This window comes from Tenrec ecaudatus, chromosome 12 (assembly GCF_050624435.1).
Source record: "Tenrec ecaudatus isolate mTenEca1 chromosome 12, mTenEca1.hap1, whole genome shotgun sequence".
Lineage (NCBI taxonomy): Eukaryota > Metazoa > Chordata > Mammalia > Afrosoricida > Tenrecidae > Tenrec > Tenrec ecaudatus.
The window spans coordinates 26611619-26631040 of record NC_134541.1 but is presented as its reverse complement, the minus strand read 5'-3'; the positions used below and the strand labels follow the sequence as shown (position 1 = coordinate 26631040).

General features: G+C 46.7%; 1 protein-coding gene across 1 annotated transcript in view; it reads left to right on the top strand.

Annotated features, from left to right (window-relative positions):
• Positions 1-1623: 1623 nt before the first annotated feature.
• Positions 1624-19422, top strand: part of CNBD2 (cyclic nucleotide binding domain containing 2) — a 49026-nt gene continuing 31227 nt past the window's right edge. Inside the window, exons 1-6 of the mRNA XM_075527939.1 lie at positions 1624-1683; positions 1782-1919; positions 4043-4096; positions 15251-15414; positions 15600-15756; positions 18929-19080. Coding sequence (XP_075384054.1) covers positions 1624-1683; positions 1782-1919; positions 4043-4096; positions 15251-15414; positions 15600-15756; positions 18929-19080 — 725 coding nt within the window. The remainder of the gene's footprint in view (positions 1684-1781; positions 1920-4042; positions 4097-15250; positions 15415-15599; positions 15757-18928; positions 19081-19422) is intronic.

Genomic DNA, 19422 nt, shown 5'->3' with positions numbered 1-19422 from the left:
GAATGCAAAATGGTATAGCTGTTATGGAAAACTGGCAGTTCCTCAAAAATGGAATTCAAATATGTGCCTATGTTTATACCCAAAGACTGGAGAGCAGAGACTGAAACCAACACTCGTGCGCCAGTGTTTACTGCAGCACAGTTGCCAGTGTCCAAAGTGCCCATCAACAGAGGGATGAGGAGACAAAACGTAGTGCATACAGACAATGGAGGCACGATACGGCTGCAGTATGGATGGAGCTGGATGAAAGGACAGTGGAGAATCATCTCACTTATACAAAAAGACAGGAAAAGGCAAATAGAGAGAGAGAGTGTGAAGTTTATTAGTGGTTGCCGGGACAGGAGAAAGATTCCTGGTGGTACAACTGGTTAAGCACTGAGCTGCTGACCACAGGTTGATGGTTCAAACCCACCAGCTGCTTTGTGGGAAGAAGCTGCCTGCTCCCAGGAAGATTTACAGTCTCACAGACCCTGTGGAGCAGTTATGCTCTGTCCTATAGAGTGGTTACGGGTCATAATTGACCCATAATTGTCAGCAGCAGTTGGCTTGGTTTTTAGGGCAGGAAGGAGGGGAAAGGGAGTCATTAGGGATGGAAATATTGCATTAATTAAGGGTGACGGGACCCCGCTGATAATTGGAGTGGCTGTCAATAAATTGTACACTTGTTAATTAGCAAAAGTTGTGTGATAGATACATTTACAACAATGGCACACGTCCAGAAATGAGTAGCTGCTAAGCTTGCGTATTTACATCTACCAACCTCAGGGGGTTTGATTTTTTGTTGTTAGGAGGTTTGGGATCATGGTGTCTTGTAACATCCAGTTAATTGGCCTAATAACATATTTTGTGCTTTTTTCTACTTCCTATCACATTATTCTACGTAACCACAACGTCTCTATGACACTAAGAAAATCAATATCAATTCCCTAATATCGTCGAAGTCATGGTCAGTCTCCTTATCTGTCTCTCAAATGTATGTTATAGCTAGGTTCTGAACAAGATCTTAGGATGGTCGTATTTTGCATTTGCTTCCAATCTCTTGCACCTTTCTTAAATCTAGAGCAGCACCCACCCTGTTGTTTTTAAAATGTCTCATGAAACTGACTTTTTGAAGGTTGCTCCACACTCTGCATTTGTCCGTTACTTTCTCGTGGAGGTATTTAACTTGTTTTCCTATGTCACATGTTTACGTGGCCGGGAGACATAGGCTGTTCTTACTTCCAAGTTCATATTGGGATACAAACCCACCCACTGCCATTGAGTCAGTTCTGACTCACAGCGACACATAGGGCTTCTGAGACTGTAAATCTTTATAGGAGCAGAGAACCTCATTTTCCTGCGAAGTGCCTGGTGGGCTTGAACCTCCAACCTGGATGTTAGCAGTTCAATACTTACCTGACAGCGCCATCACGAATCCTTTTGTAGCTCACTGCCACCCAGTAGACACCGACTAGAACTGCCCTGGCGTGTAACTCACAGGACTGGAAGGCTTGGTCTTTCTCCTGGGAAGCACTTCCCCTGAAACTAGTGGTATGCTGGCAAATATATAACAGCCAGCTCTCGGGTACAATGTTGCCCTTGTTTGCTGTAGTTGCTGATTTCTGTGGTGTAAATGCTCCCGCCATGGCCAATGTCAAGCTCAAGTTTCAGTGTGATTCCAGCAGACTAGAAAGTTTCCTGACAGTGTAAACATCACTCCACCACACTACTGCCTTTAACCCTGTGAAACTTCACCTTGCTCAGCATGATTTCCAATGGTCTCTTTTGCTTTGTCTCCACAGGGATTGTACCAGCTCACCAGGGATATCATTGTGATGATCCGAGTGTGTAAAATGTTCCGCCGAAGCCTCGGGGGATTCCGGGAATATCAAATCATTGAGACTGGTCACAGAAAACACCCGATCTTTTCCTTCTGGGACGTAAGTAGCTGGGATCTGCAGGATTACGAGGGTCTGAGGAAGAGGGCAGGGGGCGGGTGGTGTGTCCAATAAATAGCACCCCACTTCCTAGTCCAAGCTCTTAATCAATTTAAAACAGAAGATAAAGGACGAAGCAGATGAGGCACCCAACTGTTACTTTTAGTAATTATAAGACTGAAACCAGAAAGAGTGCCTTGTGTCATCCAGCAAGAATGCCATCAGGCAAGAGTACTGACCCTTAGCATTTAGACAGCCTTATACACCCAGAGGAGCTGTGGTAGCGCAGGGGTTACACATTGGTCTGTGATCCTCATGGTCAATAGTTCAAAACCACCAGCAGCCCCTCATGCGAAAGACTGGGTTTTCTACTCTCATAAACAATTGCAGTCTTGGAAACCCATAGAAGGTCGCTATGCGTCAGCAGTGGTGGTTCTTGTCACCCACCCAGACAGAAGCTTAGGTGACACTGTTGAGTAAGGTTGGGGCTGCAAACCCTGGAGAAAGATGAGGCTATTCACTCCCAGAAAGACCGACATCCTTGGAAACACTAGCTAGGGTAGTGGGTTTGTCACTCCCTCCCCTCCAATAGTTTTATTGGCATATAATTCACAGGTCATGCAATCCCACAAGCCGAGTTGTACAGTCATCCCCACAATCAGTCCCAGAATGGTTTGGTTTTCTATAAACGCACGTGCACACACAGCACAGGACCAAGGGGCCCTCACTGCACGGCGGGCCCTGCTGCCCTAAACGCTGGGCGGAGGGAGGCGAGAGCCAGGTGAGAGTTCAGAGGGAAGGAGAAAGGGATGGCCGATTTGTCCCGCCTAAACTTACCAGAGAACTTCAGTTACTCCTCAGTGTGCAGGAGAGAGGCTAGCAGGACCCTATTAAAATAACTCTCTCCATGTGGGAAGTAAGAACGCCTTCCAGGCTATCAGCCCCACCAGAAGAAACCCAGGAGTCAGTCACGTGTCTTCCCACGATGGGTTGGATTTATTCGTCCCTGGGATCTTGTACATCCTTGCCCTCCGACGATACTTTAGACATGGACCATGGAACCTGAACCTGTGGGTGTGGATACCAGGTGCAACATTGGGTGTGTGACCCCTGGAAGGAGCAGGCCATGGTGGCGAAGTGGTTAAGCGCCAAGCCGGTCATTGCTTAAAACTCGCCAGCTCCATGGGAGAAAGATGTGACACTCTGCCTCCAGAAAGGTTACCACAGCATGGAGACCTCCTGGGCCAGTTCTACTCCATCTGACAGGCCCCCTGGGAGTGGGAGTCAGCTCCATGCCGTTGGGTAGGGTGGGAGTGGGGCAAGTTCTTTGGCTCCATTCAGGTTCGAGACAGGACTTGGTATCTGTTTTGTCCTGGGGGAGAAGGAAGATGCACGGTGTCCTGCGTCATTCTTTGCGTTAATAAACGTGGGCGGGCTAGAGGTGGTGCAGACGGTTAAGGGCTCTACCTCTGGCCTAAAGGTCATGGTTGGAAGCCACCTAGAGAAGCCACAGAAGGCAGGTCTGGTGGTCTGCTTCCAAAGGTCACACCCTTGAAAACCATAGGAAGCAGTTGTCCTCTGCACCCCTGGGGCTGCCAGGACATCTACCAATGGGCTGGCTTAAGTTACTGGGTCCTCCTTCTTTATTTATTCAGTTTTGTCCCTTTTCCTCTACACTTTCCCATTTGTTTCTTCTTTCCCTCCTTCCTTCTTTATTTTCCCTCCACTCTCCTTTCCCTTGACCTTCACCCCCCCCCCCACGCGCTTCTCTGACTTTGCAATGGTAATGCCACGTGGCTGTATGCAATCCTAAGGCTGAGCTGGGACTTATTTTTGGTAATCATTGGGGGCTCTTACAGCTCTTATAACATTCCATACATCGATTGTATCAAGCACATTTGTACGTATGTTGCCATCATCGTGTTCTAAACATTTTCTTTCTATTTGAGTCCTTGATATCAGCTCCTCCCTCACCTTCACCCTCACCCCCAGGACCCCTTTAAGCAGAGGTAGCAATTAGAGGACCAGCAGGGAGGATGTTCCCCAGGGCACCACAAACGTGTTGGGGATGCAAGATCCTAGGGGCCCATCTTGCTGATTCTTTTCCCTCCCTTCCTCTTTTGCAGAAAAAGAAGCAGGGCCGGATCACATTCGACACCATGACCTTCGTGGCCGAGGAGGTATGGTCTTGCTGCTGGGGTTTCTCAGTGCATCGTGTCCTGGAAGAAGCACTGGGAGAACTAGTTCTGGCCGGGTTCTGCCACCAACCCACCCAGTGTGTCACCCTGAGCGAGCCACTGAGCTTCCTTGCCTAGAGAAGGGCTGACCTCAACTTCCCCTTTCAGCTGAGGCCTTCTAAGGCAGGTGTCATTTTATGGCTGAGCAGAGCCAGCCGGGAATGCCTGGGCTTGGACCCTTGGGGAAGAGGTGGCAGGCAAAGCAGAGGGTATGAGCGCCTTAGACGGCGGAGAAAGAATCAAGAGGGTGGGGAAGTCCTGGCCTGGATCTGACCAGGTCTCTGCACGTGAACTCTGCCTCTGTCCCTGTCTCTTCATGAGTCCTGGACATGCCTGTCCCTCATTTGGTTGTGAGATGAGGCAGTGGGATCAGATGACCCGGAAGCATCTCTTTGCTCTGATGAGGAATGACCTTTGTAGCTTTGCTTGTTTGACCTGTTTTCTGCATCGCAGGTATCTTTATCATCTTCCTGGGCTTCTCCTCACCCAAGCCTGGCTCTGAAATGAAAACTTACAAATACATGAGCAATTAAAAGGAACCTGCCAATTGATAGGGAAGATCTGACTCATGTTGGGATTTCGCTCAAGAAAAATGGGAGAAAAGAACATAATAGCATTATAATTGGCATCCAGAACACGATGTGGTTTCAGTTGTCTGACACTGGGCCTTGAAGGTCCATGTAGGAGAAACGAGGGTTTACTCTGAGCGTCCAGGAATGCTAGAGTAGAAGGCAATGCTGAGCATCTCAGTTGAGGGAGACACACACACACAAGGGAACAAATGGTTGATAGGCCAGGTCTCCAGGCTCTTGAATGGGCCAGTATAGAGGCAGCCAGGGGGGAGGCCTGATTTTAAAACCCACCATTCCTGTGGGGTTATAAAGAGACTTTTCCCCAGCTTTGTCTCCCCCAAAGATATGACAAACATTAGGGGCTTTTTGCCAGCACATGGTGGGAGGTCAGATACTTAGAGACATCCTCCCTGAAGGCAGTCAGTTGCCAGACTACTGTCTGGTCCCACCAGAGGTAGGCCCTGCTCCCTGATGTTAAAGGACAATGGGCTACTTCTCCCTAAAGACTTGAGGTCATCAGTTTGGTCCATGGATGGTGGGTTTATACCCTACTGATAATGGTTTCTATGGCGATCCAGAGACCAGGTCAAACCAGCATAGTGACATCCAAAGTTAGGCTGCTATCCTGAATCTAAGATCCGCCCATCTTGTCACATATATACCCCCAATCCCTCCTCTTCCTATTGCGTGTATATCCCTAGATTGTCCCCCTCTCATTGCTGTATAACCTATAGTGCAACCCCTTCCTGTGACGTATGTCTTTACCTGTAATTAGTGGGCTTGCACTCCCCCCAAAGATAGATAGGCCTGGGTTAGCAATATAGAGCGCTCTTGGGCTCCCCCATTGGGCTCTCATCGGCTCCCCTTCTCTCCCATCCTTGCTCCCCTGTTCCCTTTCCCCTTGTCCTCCTTCCCCTCTCTCTATCTCCACATGGACAACCAAGCGGGGCTGAGGTGAGCATGCTACCATGAAATGTGTCTTACTCCATTATTTCAGTCTCTCTTCTATCTTGATGACTTTATTATAATCTTTATATATCTTAAGCATACAATTGCACCTATCAAACCTGTGATTAGTTGTGGGGGGCTGGCATTCCCCCCCCCCACATTCCTAAATGATGTAGAGACAGCATGGGGAGCAGTGGTTACCATGGGCTGGGGGGAGGGGAGAGTTGGTAATCATTAATGGAAAGTTTTAATTTGGATCAATGAACACATTGTGGTGATGGTTGTACAATCGTGTGACTACAATTCCTACCACTCGATTGTACTGTGAAAATGAGGGCAAGGTGGTGCAGTGATTCAAGCCCGCAGAAAGGTGTGCAGGTCAGTGGAGAGAGCAGTGACCACCTGCTTCCATGTGGATTGACAACCCTGGGAACCCCAAGGGGCGGTGCTACTCCATCTTATAGCATCATTACAGGTTGGAATCAACCTGATGGAAACCTTTATATATATGAAATTAAAAAATAATATTTCTTTGTGTTTTTTGGTAAAGGTTCATACAGCAGTGTAGGTTCCCATTCTATAAAAGACAAAACAAAACAAAACACCCAAACAAAAATATCTAACTGCCTTCAAGTCATTTCCAACTCATAGTGACCCTAGAAGACAGGGTAGAACTGGCCCTGTGGGATTCTGAGACTGTAACTCTTTATGGGAGTAGAAAACTTCATCTTTCTCTTTCAGAGTCATTGGGGGTTTTGAATTGCTGACATTGTGGTGAGCAGCCTAACATGTAACTCACTACATCACCAGGGCTCATATGGAAGTATGTATAAAAACAAAGGAACTCACTGTCATCGAATCGATTCGGACGCTCAGAGAACCTATAAGACAATGTAGAACTTCCCCTGTGAGTTTCCAAGACTGTAATTCTTTTTTAAAAAAATTATTTTATTTTTTACCTGTACTTTTATTTATTTATTTATTTTTACATTTTATTAGGGGCTCATACAATTCTTATCACAATCCATACATATACATATATCAATTGTATAAAGCACATCCATACATTCCCTGCCCCAATCATTCTCAAAGCATTTGCTCTCCACTTAAGCCCTTTGCATCAGGTCCTCTCCCTGTACTTTTATTGGGGGCTCTTACAGCTCTTATCACAAGTCCTCCAGTGTGTCGAGCATATTTGTACATATGCCACCACCATCATTTTCAAAGCATTCTCTTCCCACTAAACCCCTGATATCTGCTCCCTATTTCTTCCCCTTCTTCCCTCCTTCCACCCTCCCTCACAAACCCTTGATAAGTTATAGATGATTATTTTCATATCTTACATTGTCCTCCGTCATCCCTTACCTACATTTCTGTTATTTGTCCCTCTGGGAGGGGATTATAGATTGATCCTTGTGATCGATTCCCCCTTTCTGTCCCCACCCTCCCCTCCAAGACTATAACTCTTTATGGGAGTAGAAAGTCCCATTTTTCTCTTGCTGAGTGGCTGGTGGCTTCCATCTGCTGACCTTGTGGTTAGAAGCCCAATGTGTAACCACTACACCACTACACACACACCACACCACACCACACCTTCAATATACAAAGGTAGATATAAACAAGTTAGTATACCCCAGAACAAAAATTATACCAATGTGAATGGGGGTGCGGGGTGCAGACACATGTGGAGTGGAGACCCAAAGCCTATCTGAAGACAATTGGACATCCCCTTACAGAAGGGTCACAAGGAAGAGAGGAGCCATTCAGGGCGCCGTATAGCACCAATGAAACATACAACTCTAATTCTTTAATGCTTCCTCCCTCCCTACTATCATGACTCCAGTTCTACTTTACAAATCTGACTAGACCAGGCTGTATATACACTGCTACAGATAAGAGCCTGAAACACAGAGAATCCAGACATATAAACCCCTCAGGACCAATAATGAGAATAGAGATACCAGGAGGGTAAGGGGAAGGTGGGGGGAGAAAGGGGGAATTGATCATAAGGATAGACATACAATCCCCTCCCTCCCAGGGAGATGAACAACAGAAAAGTGGGTGAAGGGAGACAGTGGACAATGTAAGATATGCAAATAATAATTTACAATTTATCAAGGGTTCATGAATGAGGGAGTGTGGGGAGGAAGGGGAAAAATGAGGAGCTGATACCAAGGGCTCAAGTAGAAAGAAAATGATGAAAGAAAATGATAATGACATGTGCACAAATGTTCTTGACACAATGGATATATGTATGAATTGTGATAAGAGCTGTAAGAGTCCCTGTGATAGTTAACGTTTATTGTGCTAACCTGGCCAATGAACACATGTGGGATTAATTGAAGGGTGGAGAGATAAATGGCTTAGTGAGCCTCGCCTGTATTGTCTCTTGCTCTCTAATGGTCAGACCAGTTGCGGCTGCCTTAGCTAGTTCTCTGCCTCGGCTGACAAGTCTCACTACCTGCAAGTCATCCCTGAGGAGAAGCCACATGGACCTACCCTGATGCAGACCTGGGTGCTAGAGAAATCCTGTGGAGACCCCTTCCAGCACTGAGAAGCTTACACACTCACTGATTCAGCTTTGCTCTTGCTTTCAGTGTTATTACATGTGTTTTGTGAGTTTGAGGAGGATGTTGTAGGTTGATATTGGGCATATGGGCTAATGTCGGGCTTATGGTCTTGGACTGGACTGGGTTGGGATGCTTAATGTACAATTACCCTTTATATAAAACTCTCATAAAATATGAGTATTTATGAGTTTTGTTTCTCTAATCTACCCAGACTAACTCAATCCTCAATAAAAGTTTTTTTTTTAAAGTATACATAGAAAAAGAGACAGAAAACAGATATGCCCAGTGCTAGTGGCTAATTCTGGTGGTGGTAGGATTATGGACAGCCACTATTCTTCTTGCTCCTCTGCTGCGTGCTAGGGACTGTCAGGTAGTAGAGAAGGGGAAATCCCATGAAGCAAGTCCAGGAAGTCTCCAAGGACCCTGTGGGAATTGCACTTCCTCCTCCAGTCCCACCCGCCCTGCCTTAAGGTAGTTTAAAAAATTTTTTTTGGTAGCTCCTCTGGTTGGTTCAGCTCTGCAGCAGTTGTGAAATAACTTCATCTAACCCTTAGGGAGCCAATTAGGAAATAAGGTGATGAAATTTACCCTGAAAGCTAAATAACAGTTCCTTAGGAATCCAGAGTTGGGAGTCTCTAAGGGCTGGGATGTTGTGAAAAATTTCCTGAAGGAAGTAAGGCCTCATAGGGACCCAACAAATCACTTTGGCTTGTGGAGGCTGCAGACATCTGTGTTTTGTCATAAATCAACCCTGTGTCAGAAATCCCGACAGGTCATTGATAGCAAGATGGAATTGGACAAGTAGAAAGGGTGGCTCAAATTCAGGTCATCACAATGGTGCCCAGCATAGATTGAGTCTGCTATCCTCTGGTGGCACAACAATTAAGCAATCAGCCACTAACCGTAGGCTGTCAGCTCAAACTAACCCAGCCACTCTGTGGGAGAAAGACCTGCTTCTATAAAGATGCCAGCCAAGAAACCCACCTGGGGCAGTTCTCCTCTGTCACATGGGGGCTCTGTGAGTGGGAATCCACTCGACAACACTGATGCAGGCCAGTTCTGCTGATGTCAAACAGGGAAACAAATTCAAGGAGCAGCCCCACGCCCCAGGACTACACAGGGAGTAGCAGAGCCAAGGTCAGACCCAGCATCAGGCACCAGAGCTCTGGTGCTTCCCCACAGCCTCACGTGCTTCTGGTCACCAAGCTTTGCTGCCTCACTAAACTAGGTTGCCTTTCAGAGTGAATAGGTGAGGCGTCTCATCTGCTTTTCTGGTGTTCAGACTGCTTCCTCATGCTTCCCATGCCATTTTGTTTCATGATAATTACTGTAATGTAAGGACACCAGAATTCATTCATTCTTTCCATAAAGACTCCTTTTACTGAGTGCCACGCTATTCTGGAGAAATACAAAAGGCAAACAGAGTCTTTATCGTGATTCTGTAAGAGAGTTTTGGTGACAGAGGGAAAGAAAGAAAGAAGGTAAAGGCAGAAAATAGTTTTAAAGGTTTATGTCGGAGCTCCCGAGTGAGGTTCATGGGTCCCCAGTTGGAGGCCCTTGAAGTCGCACTGCCTGGGATGGAGGGGAGGGGTTTTATAGTACTGGTCTGAGGTAAAGGTAGTTGAGGAATTTTCCATTGCAGTTTGGCTGTTTTGCAAGGTGAGCAGTTAGTAACACAGAAACAATGTAACAATGCTGGAGCTGCCATCTGTGGTAGTCACCTAATCTGGTGTCAATTTAAGGATTAAGAATGTAGGGGTGGAGTCTAGGCTGACAATCTGGAGATAGCCAATGAGACCTCTGTGTGGGCATGGCCTTCTCCTGAGAATTCTGGGAAATCTGGTACTTCCTCCTTGAATGAGGAAGACACTGTTCTCTCTCTGCTACTCTCTGGGGAGACATTGCAGAAGATAAGCCACATGGACGGAACCAGACCTCTGAGACCAGAGAAGCCACAGAGAGACCCCTGCCAGCACTGAGATGCTGGCAACACCACTGGACCCAAAGAATTTCTACCCACTGGCTTGTGCTCATCTTACATTTGGCTTCATTGCATGTGTTTCATGAGTCTGAAGAGGACTTTATAGATTGGTATCAGACATATGGGCTAATATCAGACTTATGGACTTGATCTGAACTGGGCTGGGATGTTTTCTCAATGTTCAATTGCTCTTGTATATAAACCTCTCCCTTATATATGTGTTTATGAATTTGTTTCTCTCTAGTCTACCCAGACTAGCACACCATCCATCTGCATTAGGGCTTTAAAGGCCATCATCAGTAGTAGTTGGGCACCGTTTGAGCACTGTCCATCAGGGTCTTGCTCCACTTGCCAGCCCCACCAGTTACCGTTTGTGCCTAACAGTCCAGCCATTTTGGTGATAAGCGGCGTTGTAGCCTGTCTGGCTGCTTCCTGCTGGTAAGGGGGCGTTGTGGGGCTTAGACACTGAAGCAGGCAGAAGGAGGGCTGGTGGGCAAGTGGGTATACACATAGAGAAGAAGCTGATTCACTGTGACCCTAGACAGGTCTTGTATGTGGCGCTGGATAAATCTGAGAAACATGGGGCTGAGAAAAAATAAGGAGATAAGGATTAGTGGCCCTAGTAAGGGCAGCAGCCAGGAGGCTAAACGGGATTGCAACCAGTCAAACGGGGAGTAATTTTTCCTTCTGTGACCGCAGAGGTCTTCGCTTAGGTGGGTCAGCGTTTCTATGTTTTTCTCTATGAGCCCCGATTCATTGATGTAATAGCAGCACTCTTACCTGAGAAGAGGCAGGTACCCCCTTTTTCAGTGGTTAAAAATCCAAGGCCTGTCAGTTTTGTAGGGCAACTTGGGTCAGAGAGGTGATCTGGCACTGCAGTGAGGCTAAGGAGGCTGAGGTGGACTCCAAGGTGATCTGTAATCGGTCTTCAAAAGCTTGTGCTGAGATAATAGAGTGGCTGAGTGCGCCTCCAGCTATTCCAGATGCTGCTTCTGAAGAGGCTTATACCCCCCATTAGAGGAAGGAATGACACTCTCCTTGACCTTTGGACAGAGAGTAACCATGCTCACTCAGACTGACCAGAGAGGGTGAGCTGAGGCACTACGGTAACTGGAAAACAAGGTCCTGCTGCAGAAGAATTTACACATTTAGTTAAAGTTCCATCTCACCAAAAGATTTGTCCCAGATTGGAGAACATCTGAGTGTTCACAGTTGTATTATGTTTGCAAATTCCATGCAGAGAAAAGCCATCTACATTCTGATCTGTGAAGGAGCAGACTCACTGTGGCTGGGTCTGATTCACTTCCTCTGGCTCCCACAGTGGAACCTGACTCAGTGGAGGGGTACATTCTATTGGGGGTCCCTTTTTGGGAGCGAGCCTACCAAAGGTGATGGGGCGGCGGCCAGCGAGGCCTTTGGAGGGAGGTGCACAGGAAGCAATGAGCGACATCTTTGAGCACATGGGTTCGATTAAGGAAGAGTAGAGTGTGTTGGATCATCTGGATCACGAGGCCATGACGCTAGTCTGAGGTTTGTGAGGTATTTGTTCTGCCTGGAGAATGGTGGCGGAGACTTGCACCTGGGCTTGAGAGGCTAAAACGTATTCCCTGTAAATGCAAAGACTGCCTGAAGGCACTGGGCTGTATTGAGAGCTGTACAGTTTGCCTGTGACTCCCTCCACCCACCTCTGGTTCCAAGGATCAGAAATAAGGAGGTGGAATGTTCCATCCTGAATAAAAAGGGTTGAATCGGTAGGTACTCGTCCGTTGTATGCGTCGTGCATTGTACATGACCAGTGTGGACACCCACCATACTGCTCAGGCCACAACCGGACAGGGGGCCTGTTTTTGGTCATATAGGAAGCAGACAAATGCTCTATAATGAGTTGTGACTGCCTTAGAACTGAGGGGAATGACAAGCTCACTTTGGCACCCTTGGAGAGAGCAGTCTTTCTGGCTGATAGGATGAGTTGTTTCAGTTGCGAAGTGTAGGTTTCTTTTAATTCAGAGCGCCACACATAAGAGTTATGGGTTTCACCCATCCTTTGCAGGGTTAAGACTACGACTAAGGCGTATTCGAGTGGGTTCCAAAACCTGACAAACGTAGGGAGCCTCATGAGGATTGGGGGTGGGGGTTAGACAAATAGGTTGACCAGTAATTGTAAGCAATCGTTGTGAGATCTCATCACCTTCGGACCAGCCTTTTTTACTCTCCTGTGAATAAGTCCACCACAGCTCGATCTACTTTGTAAAATTTTCAAAACATCTCATCACTTTTTTTTCAAATGCATTATTTGCTGGTATTGTAAACCAAGGCAATTAGAGTTCGTTTCCCCTCAAAGCTTCTGCAGCTTACTCCTCAAGTTTAGTTTTACTATCTTTCATGTTCTGGCACAGCCAGACATTCTACTTCAAGACAAACTACTCTCTTCTGCCCTCTTTAAAACAAAACAAAACAAAACACAAAAACCTATTGCCAATCATTCTGTTCTCCCTCTTGCTTTTCAGCCCATGCCATGACTTTCAACTCAGTTCTTTTTATTTTTTCCAACCTTCCCCCCAAACGCCCTCCCCACACAAACACACACACACAGACCCATGTCAACTCAGTTCTTAAGGTGGTTTTTGTTAAGTAGTCTAGAATATACTAAGCCATTTCATCTATTTCTACCACCCCAAAATGCTACACTTTAATCATTGTGGTTTTCGTAATGGACTCAAAAACAGTATGACTTGGCTCCACTTGGTAAAGTTAATATAATTTTAAAATATATATGCATATATATATACACACACACATTTTAAATAGAAGAAAAATACTTTAAGAACATCTTGCTTTGAAAGGACAAGTAAAAAATAAAAGCAAATAACTGAAAGCTATTTTAGAAGAAGATTGGCAATGAATTTAGCATTAATAATGGGGGAGCCTTTAGTACAGTGGTTCTCAACCTTTCTAATGCCACGACCCTTTAATATAGTTCCTCGTGTTGTGGTGACCCCAACCATAAAATTATTTTCGTAGCTACTACTTCACTGTAATTTTGCTACTGTTAGGAATTGTCATGTAAATATTCAATGGCATCACGCAGGGTGCTTCTGTGGGCATATCTGTATGTGGGCAGACCTGCCTGGAGACAGAGGAGTGGAGTCTTGTTCCTTAGACCTCAGAAATATGTGTTTTCCGATGGTTTTAGGGAAACCCCATGAAAGGGTTGTTCGGCCCCCCACAAGGCTCACGACTCACAGGTTGAGAACCGCTGCTTTAGCAGCTAGGAACCCCTGTTCTTCCATTTTGCTTTGTGGCAGTGAGCAATCAACAAGGTATACCTGGAGTCAGTAAACATATTGGCTGATTTTCCTTTGGCTATGTGTTGAGCTCAGGTTCGGGTGATGAGCTCGGCTTTTGGGGAAGTTGGTCCTTCTGGCAAGCAAGCGGCCTCCACCACGTCAGTGAGCCAAACTACTGCACGTGAGGCTCGCCGGCGGCCCTGAGTGTCTACGCTTGAGTTTCCGTCTACCAACAGAGTAACATCAGCTTCAGAGGAGACTGGTCCCTAAATCCTGTCTCCGGGAAGCCAGGGCCTCAACAATGTCCGTGCATGAATGAAAGCTGGGGGCTGCGTCCGTTTGGGGTAATAGAGTTGCTGGGTTGAGAGATGGCGACTGAGAAAGAGTAATGAGCAGATCTGCCAGCCAGCTGGCTGATGTGTGCCTGGTTTACTTGGGAAGAAAATATTTTGCTAACTCTCTGGTAGGCCTTGGCTTCGCGGTCTCGTAGCATGCGAAGGGAAAGGGAACGACTCGGGACGCGGCAGGGTTTCTGAAGTCCACAGAAATGCTCGGTATTATCTAGACCTCAATACGCTGGGGTCCTCAATACGCTGATCTCCATCTACTAGTCGATCCCAAATGCAGTGTGGGTGCATCGCAAAGCGTTAAAAAAAAAAAAAAGATGTAAGCCTATCATCAATCTCATCGCTTGATATACAGCGCAGCCAATCAGATGCAATCGTAGGTGCCAAGCGCATGCGCAAAGAACTGCGCTAAGTGCAGCAAAACTGACAAGCTAAGTTATCGCCAATTTTTAGACCTTGTTTTTTTTTTTCTTCTTAACGTAAGAAAGGGTATTAAAATAAGTGAGGGAGTTGGACCAAGTAAGAAGACAAAAACGTATCACTTTTATACGGAATGGGAGATGTTGACACTACAAGCCGACCTTCAGCTGAAGTCCACGCGCAGGAACAGGTCTGGAACTTACTCGCAGAGGGAAAGTACCCAAACATGAGACAATGCGCTACCTCCTTGACTGCGTTATTCGCCTCTGCTTATTTATGTGAGTCAGCCTTTTCCCACATAAAGATCATGAAGTCCCAGTACTGTTCCGCCATGACTGATGGTCAGTTGGAAGTGTGCTTGAGGCTGGCTGTCAGCAGCTACTGTCCGGACTATGCGTCCCTGGCGCATTCCATTCAGTGCAAGTCATCAGAGTCAACGCAGGTCATGACCGAAAACGTACATAGTTCATTGTGTTGTGTTGTGCAATATGGACTCATGCGGTTATGCAAGGTACATAAGCATACATTGCACATATAAAGAATTCTCAATGCATTTATGAATAAATGTAATAAATAAATTAAAATAAATATATGTTTAGCATTTTTGCAGTTGGTAGATCATTTTGAGGTGATCATCTTATAAGTAGCTCGCATGCTGAAAAAGTGTGAGCCCCCCTGGTCTAGGAGGTTTACTTACAGAACAGAGGCGGAGGGTCCCGGTGGTTGGAGATGCAGGTTTTGGCAGGTGGCAGATCTGGACTGTGCTGTCTGAGTTTCCTCGTCTGCCAGAGTGGGGAGAGGAATTGTGCTTCAGTTCTTGAGCAGTGCAACTACACGAGGAGGCCCATGCCGGTGCCTGGCCCTTGGGGGACACTCAGGCCAGCCACTATTGCCTGGGAGGGGACAGCATCAAAGCAAGCATGTGGGGAGTTGCTTGCTGTCACCCGCATGTCCCTTTTGCTCTCTCCCCAGGGGCACTTTCCTCCCAGTGCCATCAAGATCACACTGAAGAAGCCTGCTTGGAGAACAAAGGAAGAGATCCAAGACCTGTGCAACATCCTGCAGGCCCTGGACAGCTTCCGGAGCTACAATGAGACCCTGCAGGTGCTTCTGGCCAAAGTGATGCGCTTTGAACGGTCAGTGCGGGGGTGGGGGGCGGGGGGGGTCCTTCTGGGTCGCTGGGTTGGGCTGTCCTGGGCAGAAAAAAATCCTGGCTGAGAAGTCACGCCAGAGCCAAGAGCACAACCAGTTCAGATCTCTTCCTGGCCCGGCCCAGCCTCTGTGTTACAACCAGATTGACCGGCCATGGACCTCGTTACAGGTTTGGCCGCAGACGTGTGATCATCAAGAAGGGACAGAGGGGCAACAGCTTTTATTTCATCTACCTGGGCAAGGTCGCAATCACGGATGATGAGGACGGCAGCAGTGCTTTCCTGGATCCCCACCCAACCTTGTTGGGAAAGGGCCGCTCTTTTGGGGTAAGCACAGGGAAGAGCCGGCTTGCTGGGGTGGGGAGGGCACAGTGGCCGACTTCTGCCCAGAAGCTCCTTCCCACTCTGCACATCATGGTCCCCCTCACTGTGACACCCAGAGTCCTTACCTCAAACGCCGGTGGCATCAGCCCAGGTGAGGGCCATGGCTGATCTCTTCATCTATGATGATTTAAGGAGTCTCTTCCCCAGATAATCCCATAGAAGTAGCACTGGTGGTGTGGTGGTTACGTGTGCAGCTGCTAATGGAAAGGTTGGTGGTTCAAGTCCACCCATTGGCTCTGCGGACACAGACCTGGTGACCTGACCGCAGGAAGATAAGGACTTGGTCAGCCCGGTGGGGGCAGTGCTGCTCTGTCAGAGGGGATTGCAAGGGTTTGAATCAACTAGAGGGCCCATGACAGCGACAGGGCCCCTTCAAGTTGCTTCCTCTCCTTCGACTCATTCAGGCCGGTGGCCTCTCTCCTTTCTTTCTTTCTTTCTTTTAAAAAATCATTTTATTTGGGGCTCATACAACTCTTATCACAATTCATTCATCCATCCATCCATGGTGTCAAGCACATTTGTACATTTGTTGCTATCATCATTCTCAAAACATTTGCTTTCTACTTGAACCCTTGGTATCAGCTCCTCATTTCCCCCCTCCCTCCCTCCCTGGCCCCCTCTCTCATGAACCCTTGGTAATTTATAAATTATTATTTTTTTCTGACTGACTAATGTCTTCCTTAACCCACTTTTCTATTGTCCGTCCCCCAGGGAGAGGGTTACATGTAGATTCTTTTGATAGGTTCCCTCTACCTTCCCCTTTCCCTCCTAGTATCGCTACTCTTATTATTGATCCTGAGGGGGTTATCTGTCCTGGATTCTCTGTGTTTCCAGTTCTGATCTGTACCTGTGTACATGCTCTGGTCTAGCCAGATTTGTAAGATAGAATTGGGATAATGATAGTGGGGGCGGGGCAGGAAGCATTAAAGAACTAGAGGAAAGTTGTATGTTTCATCATTGCTACACTGCAACCTGACTGGCTCGTCTCCTCCCTGCTACCCTTATGTAAGGGAATGTCCAGTTACCCACAGATGGACTTTAGGTCTCCACTCTGCATTCCCCCTCATTCACAATGATATGACTTTTTGTTCTTTGATGTCTGATACCTGATCCTATCAACACCTCATGATCACACAGGCTGGTGTGCTTCTTCCATGTGGGGTTTATTGCTTCTCAGCTAGATGGCTGCTTGTTTATCTTTAAGCCTTTAAGACCCAAGACACTATATCTTTTAATAGCCAGGCACCATCATCTTTCTTCTCCACATTTGCTTATGCACCCACTTTATCTTCAGCAATCATGTCAGGAAGGTGAGCATCATGGAATGCCAGTTTAATAGAACAAAGTGTTCTTGCATTGAGGGAGTACTTGAGTAGAAGCCCAATGTCCATCTGCTATCTTAGTACTAAATCTATATGCACATAGATCTATTTCCACATCACCATATATAAATATATTTGCATATGTACATGCCTGTATTTAGACCTCTATAAATGCCCTTTACCTCCTAGTTCTCTTTTCTTTCTTTCTAACAGTTTTACTAGCACTTTATACATGTGTCATAAAATTCAATAACTCAATCATCTCAACAAGAGCTGTCCAATTATCACCACAATCAATTTAGAACTACTTCTTCTTTGTACTCACTGTTAGTCTCATAATTATTATTTTCTGATTGTGGCAAAAATTTACACCTCAACACATTCTCCAGTTCCCCAACCTCTACATGTATAATTCAGTGCCATTGACGATGCTCTTTATGTTCACAACCATTCTCTCTCTCTTTCAATACTTTGACTGGGGCTCTTTCATCTCCTATCACAATCCATACATTCCTCCAGGGTCTCAAACACCTTTGCACATATGCCGCCATCATCCTTTCAAAGCATTCTCTTCCCACTTGAGCCCCTGATATCAACTCCCCATTTCTTCCCTCTTCCTCCCTCCCCCCACCCCACAAGCCCTTGATAAGTTATAGATTATTATTTCCATATCTTACATCATCCTCTGTCACCCCTTACCCACTTTTCTGCTATTTGTCCCCTTGGGGAGGGAATTATAGGTTGATCCTTGTGATTGAGTCCCCTTTTCTCCCCCCACCTGCCCCTAGTTCTCCTGGTATCTCTACTCTCATAGTTGACCCTGAGGGGCTTATCCATCCTGGATTCCTTGTGTTGGGGGCTCTTATCGTAGCAGTGGTGCACAACCATTCTTGGTCTCCTTTTCCAAGTTATTCCACCACCATGAACATAAACTTAATGCCCCAAAGCAACAACTCTTTCTCCTTCACCCTTAGGAGCCAGTGGTCAAGTTTAGTTTCCTTGATAAAATATTCGCATAGCACACACCTGCATGGCATAATCGCCTTTGAAACAGTTGTGTACACATCATCACAATCAGTTCTAGTGTTCCTTTACCACTCCTGTTCATTTTTTGCTCCCCTTAGCCCCTCACGCCCACAAGCCCCCTCCACGTCCCTGACAAACCCTTGCCTCGGTTATTGTCTCTGTGCATCCACTCCTCCTGTGCTTCACAAACCGGGAAACCCAACAGAAACTATAAGAAACAAAAGCAAAACAAAATGGCAAGAAGAAACGAATAACAATACAAAGATAAAATTACAAATAAAGCTTAATAAAGAAAAGGTCTCCATCAGTATTTAAAAGGCCAGAGAAGAAATTTATTTCCTGGAACAGGTGAGAAATACTTTGGCCTAGAGCAAATTCAGGTTGGGGCAAGAGGGAGGTCAACTGATCAAGTATCATTAGCTGATACTGATGGGCCTGCTTCCATCCACCATGCTCAAGTTCACAATCATCTCCATCTGATAGTAAGGCTGTTCAAGTCTCTTGCCTGTGGCTACGGGGGATCTGGCAGAGGCTTCGTCTGACCTGAGAGTTTGCAGATGGGTTTCGCTGTGACCTCTTTTCCTCAAGCAGCAAATTAAGAGGGAGGAGAGTGGTCTACAGAAGGAAGGGCCAGGGGAGGTGGTCTGGGGACTTACAACCTGGCGCGAAGAGACCACAGGGAAAATGGGAGCCAGGAATGCATGAGGAGGTGTGGTGCAGAAAGCTGGGTGGCCTCTCATGCACCCCTGCCCTTGTTCACTTGACAGGAAGTAGCCCTTCTGAGTTCTTCCGTGAGGAAAGCCACCGTGGTCTGTCTGGAGGAAGCAGAGTTCTTGGTTGTCGACAAGGAGGACTTCTTTGCTAATAAGCTGGATGTGGAACTTGAAAAGGATGCCCAGTATCGGTTTCAATTTTTTCGGTAACTATCATCAGCCCCGCCTTGTTGTTTATGAAGTGTTTGTTGGACTTGGCCCTGGCTTGGCGGGACACATACTAGGTGCTGTTCTATTGCTTGGAATTTTCTTCCATCCCCATCCCATCTCCATCTAACCAACTCCGGTGATCCCTCTGGGGCTCAGCCCAAATAGCCCGTCCTTGTGAGCGCCACAGAAGAGCTACCCTTTATTGAACACTCACTGGGCCGGGCAGGGCGCTAAGCACTTGGTAAGATATGTCTCATCTAATGTCGCCTTCAACCATGGGAGGAGCTTTTACTTGTTCCCCCAGTGCATAGTTGGAAGACACCTGGCTCAGGTGGGGT